Source organism: Teleopsis dalmanni, chromosome 1, assembly GCF_002237135.1.
Source record: "Teleopsis dalmanni isolate 2A chromosome 1, ASM223713v2, whole genome shotgun sequence".
NCBI classification, from domain to species: domain Eukaryota; kingdom Metazoa; phylum Arthropoda; class Insecta; order Diptera; family Diopsidae; genus Teleopsis; species Teleopsis dalmanni.
Window position 1 is genome coordinate 217,569,024 of NC_051846.1, and position 5,339 is coordinate 217,574,362.

The 5,339-nt window shown below is 32.3% G+C and overlaps 1 protein-coding gene across 1 annotated transcript; it reads left to right on the forward strand.

Annotated features, from left to right (window-relative positions):
- The first annotated feature begins 2,373 nt into the window (after nucleotides 1–2,373).
- On the forward strand, nucleotides 2,374–3,198 carry LOC119667306 (uncharacterized protein K02A2.6-like). The gene is made up of 2 exons (XM_038076596.1): nucleotides 2,374–2,495; nucleotides 2,883–3,198. Exons 1-2 carry the CDS (start codon nucleotides 2,374–2,376, stop codon nucleotides 3,196–3,198), a joined length of 438 nt encoding a protein of 145 aa, XP_037932524.1.
- The last annotated feature ends 2,141 nt before the right edge of the window (nucleotides 3,199–5,339 follow it).

Below are 5,339 nucleotides of genomic sequence, written 5' to 3' on the forward strand. Positions count from 1 at the left end.
GATTTTAATTCATAAAATGAATAAACCAACTCCAGATATGAAGAATTTGATACCTGTTCTAAAAGTGTCGAAATCTATGGTAAGTCGTCGTTTTCCTACAGCTACAGCTTTATGGTAAATAAAAACCAGTGGATCACAGGCTGCGAACAGTTAAATAAATTGTTTTATTGGTCTTGTACGCTATTTGTTTGTGGAAAGGACAAAACTTAGAAGTAGGGGGAATACGTTATAGTTGGAATTCTGTTTTGATTAAATTGTGAACACCTTACCAAAAAGCTGACGCCTCGCTACTGATTACTAGGGCTGCTAAAGTAAAATATTTGTATTGCTCGAGGTTAATTTTCGGGCCCGGATAGTCATAAAAATACTGAAAACTTTTGTCAAAACTGTGTTGAAGAAATAAATACTTTTGGAGGATCCAATAAAAACCCAGATCAATGGAAAAAGTGATTTGAAGTGAATAAATTTGCACTTGTAAACTTGTACTTTCGATACAAGTGCTATTTGTTATGTTAATTTCATTTAATTCTACATATATCACTAACAAAATAAATAAAATATAACTAGAAACTCGAGTAGTGAAGAGCCGAAAACTCTTGAGGGAATGGATAAAGAGATGATAGCATTGTTTTCAAAGCATGCAGTGGATGGTGATCAAAATACCCCTCAAACAGGCATTCCGATAAAAGAAATACATGTTTTTGTTTTACATATTAATATCAATTTCTGTTTTCTTCTTCAATTTCTGTTTGCTTGCGGATACAATCAAATTTCTTTGAGGTGACGTTTCGTGAGAGTGAAGAAATTGTAGATAACAACTTTGGTTCTCCAATGCCCACACACCAAGTAGAACCAGCGCCGTCATTAGCGCCGGAACCTAAAAAAGCAAGGATGGCACCTACTTGTCAGAGATCGAAAGAATTAAGCGCCTCATTACTGAGCAAAATGAAAAGGAGAACCAAACATTTCAAGAGATGCTTACATTATTAAAAAGCACCAAAAATAAGTTGGATTTGTTAATTGCCAGGCGGAAGTGGTCGCCATCAGGGAAGCTATAGCTTGTTTGAATGTAGATGATATATTTGGCAGGAATATATACATACTATCAGACAGTTAAGCTGCATTAAAGTCCTTGAGTTCGTTTCAATTTACATCTAGGACGGTTCTTGACTGCTACACATCTCTAAACGAAATGTCGACGCAGCTCAATATTTCTCTAATCTGGGTTCCCGGCCATAGGGATATTTTCGGAAATTGCAAAGCAGACGAGTTAGCCAGAAAGGGTGCTTCTAGATATGCCTAGACTATCTGGGCATATCGCTAACATCATGTAAATTGTTATTGAGTTCTTTCTGCACTAATGCTTTTAACAAAACATGGGAAGACTCAACGATATGTAGACATCTGTATGCAATCTGGCCACTTTCCGATAAAAGGAAATCGAAAACTCTAATTGAGATGTCCCGCAAGGACATTGGTCTTCTGGTAGGGTTGACTACAGGGCACTGTAAGCTAGGGAACCATGCTAGAAGACTAGGTCTTCCTTTCAACTAAATCTGTCGTAGCTGTGGGGAGGACGATGAGAGCGCATCTCATCTGTTGTGTTTTTGTCCAGCTCATGCACGTCGGCGATTCAGTACTCTAGGAGCCCCCTTCCTTGAGGACCTGGATCAGTTACAGGATAGCATTTTATGCTTCGCAAAAGGTTCTAGGTGGTTTTAAACACTGAGGTTTTTTTTTTATTATTTATATACGGCATCACAATGGGCCAATAGGCCTAAGTGGATCCACTAGGGATCACCGGTATAACCTAACCTAACCTAATTGCCAACACAAAAAATGAATAATACTCACATATATACTTGAATACTCACATATATACTTAATATATATATTGTATTATATTTAGTATTTTAATTATAATAAATATTTTAAATTTAAATTTAAATATAATCAGTTAACATATAAAATTAACGTTCCATTTTCATCAGTTCTTCTCATCACACCATAACGTTCTCGCATGCTGAGTCTTTTATGCTACATAAACGGCAAATTCGAAAAAAGTGACAAAAAACAAGTGAAAAAATTCTCGCAAGAAAATAAATGAGCCACAGACATTATTGCCTTTGCCGTTACCAAAGGCCTACGTAGAAGTTCTATCTCAACATATACAACCTGAGACTTATCTCTTAATCATTCCACAGCGATAATCTGCTTAAAATCAAGAATTTGGTAACAATATACCAATAAATATTGTGTGCGAAAAAAATGATAAAAAAAATTCACGTCGGAATTTTAATAAAATAACTAACAAGTTTAAAAGGTGTTCGGGATATTTTGTGTCTTACTCGCGAGACGAATGCAAGTATAAAAATGCAATCTGTAATAATTTCGCGAAAATTGGTCATAGGTATATCTCCAGTTTGTCAAGCTGTAAAAAAGCAAAAGCCCAACAAAAAATCTTTCAAAAACAATACGCACACTGTAGATAATGTGTAAATTTACAGTATTGACAAAAGAGGAGAGAGTCACAAAAACAATGCATCCCACAAAACAAAAACCGATAATGAAATCGGAATTGTGTTTTATGAAAGTAATTCCATTTCAAATAGATTCAGGTGCGGTGTGTCGGTTTCAATCTTAACAAAATCCACGTATAATATTTTAAATCGTCTAACACTTATTAAAACAAATCATAGCCTATATGGATTTGGTGAAAAACAAATTTGATTTGAAATTCATCGTATGGGAACAATAGCAAAATTGGAAAATGAAATAATTAAAAATTATTCTGAATTGTTTAAGCCTGCTTTAGGCACTATTAAAGATGTTAAAGCATCATTAAAATTCAAACAAAATGCTATACCAAAATTATGTTAAAGCCGTCAAGTACTGTTCGCATTAATACCGCAGTTTAAACAAGAAATCAATCGGTTAATAGATGCTGAAATATTAAAGCCAGTGCAATTTAGTGAATGGGCATCACCTATCGTGTTAGTCAAAAAACCTGATGGTTCGGTTCGTATTTGTGCAGATTTTAAAGCTGCTGTGAGTCCACAAATTGATGTTGAACAATATCCATTACCTTTGCGCGAAAATTTATTTCACACTATTCGGTACGGCAAACTGTTTACAAAAATAGATTTAAAAGACGCTTATTTGCAAATGGAGCAAGACGATGAAACTAAAAAGTGTTAGTAATAAATACTCTAATCGGACGTTTGCATAATTGTGTTTGTGTTGAACATATTCAAGATTATGGAATTATACGGCAGCTAAAATTTTGTTACACATCAACATAACATTAAAATGTCAAAAAAGCTTGTATATAATAAAAAATGTAAGTATTTATTTTATTCAATTTACGTATATTTTACGTATATAAATGTTAATAATATATTTCCTAATTATAGTGGGTAACGCAATGGTGGAGGCTTCATTCAGGCCCACATACGGCTGAAAATGCTGGGAGTAAGTTCAAATTATTAATACATTAACAATAATACTAACGTAATTTAATGTTAATAAGTCCTGTATTTCTGAAATATATTAGCCTTATTAATATATTATAATATATTAATATATATTATTAATAATATGTAAAATAATCTTAATATATTATTTTAGCTTATTTCCTGTTTTCTTTTTCCTTTAATTTAAATATGATGTGCCATTAAATATGTATTAAAAATTACATTTTTATTTTGCAGACTGGTTGGTAACCAATATGGATCTAATGATGACTCTGGAGTGCCCTTAAAAAACGGTGGTTCAATTTCTTGGGAAGATACAAAATAAAATGAATTTGTTTTGAATATAACAGAATAATAATACTTTATTTTTAGCGTCTCAGAAATCCGCCGACATGTAGAGACGGGGAAGGCGTTGACAACGCAATAAATTGGCCCTTTTATGGCCAACTTCACGAGTATTGCAATCAGCACCGCAATTTCAATCCACCAATTGTAATCAACAGTGAAGACGGTAGTTTAGCAGTTGAAATCGAATTCCCATTACCTTTGGTTGGTTCAAAGCATACTTCATCCCAGTATATTTCATCCCAGCACACTTTATCCCAGCATACTTCATCCCAGTATACTTCATCCCAGCGTAGTTCACCTTCATCCAGTAGGGAGCCAACAATGCGACAATTTATAGCCTCCTACATAAAGATGGACAAGGCGGTGAGGAAGGCAACACGGTCCCTTACTCAGTATATTTCAACTTTGTTATAATCCGAAATACAATCGTCCGACTCTGAGTAAGGAACCTATTAGTTGTAAGATAGCTTTTAAGTACTTTTAATAAATTTTATACCATAAATAGCTTTATTTAATAATAGGTAATAATAAATTTTATAAATAGTTTTAATTAATAATAAGACAGTTTTTAAGTACTTTTAATAAATTTTATAACTAGCATTAATTAAAAGCTTGTTAATAATTTTAGTAATCATTTTAAATAAATTTTTTGAACTATAAAAAATAAGTGTATTCCAGAGGCGAGGCGTCGAATGGTTCAGAGTGTTCACTGAACACCTTAACAAAGCTTCCTTTTTAGATTTTTTTTTATTAGGTAAATAATCTCGCTATGTTACTACTTAACATTTTTTATAATAGCTGTTCCAAACAAATTAACATAAACACAAAACGTACAATACAAATAATATCACACATACATATGTTAGTTACATCCAACATTACTTATAATAAACACAAAACATACAAATAAATATAAAAATATAAGAGAAAACAAGTCCCGCAAAATATCTACGTAGAATAATCATAACTTTTAAATTAATGCGTGCAAGCGGTTCAATAAAAAAAGTGAACCTACAATGTTATGCAAAGTAAATACAAAAGAGAAAAGAAATGACTGAGCGAAAATCGCTTTACATTTGACTAGAGGTTCAATCGAATAACTGAACCATAAGTTCATACAAAGCGTGCAAATACAATCAAAGTCACGGTTGCTGTTTTATATGGGCAAATGGTTCAGTAAAAAAACTGAACCGCTCATAGTAAATACAAAGTAAAAGAGTAAATGAATGCATGAGAGTTTCTTACTCTTATGTAGAGGTTGGAAATAAACCAAAAACAAACTCATTATTATAATTTTATACTAGCAAATGGTAAAAGTAAAGAAAAAAATTAAAGAAATTTGAAGTGAAAAATAATATTTAGAAATGAATTAATGTGTGATTAAAGATTTGATTCAAATATCTTTTTTTAAACGATCTTCTGAAAAAAGATTTTAATTCATAAAATGAATAAACCAACTCCAGATATGAAGAATTTGATACCTGTTGTAAAAATGTCGAAATCTATGGTAAGTCGTCG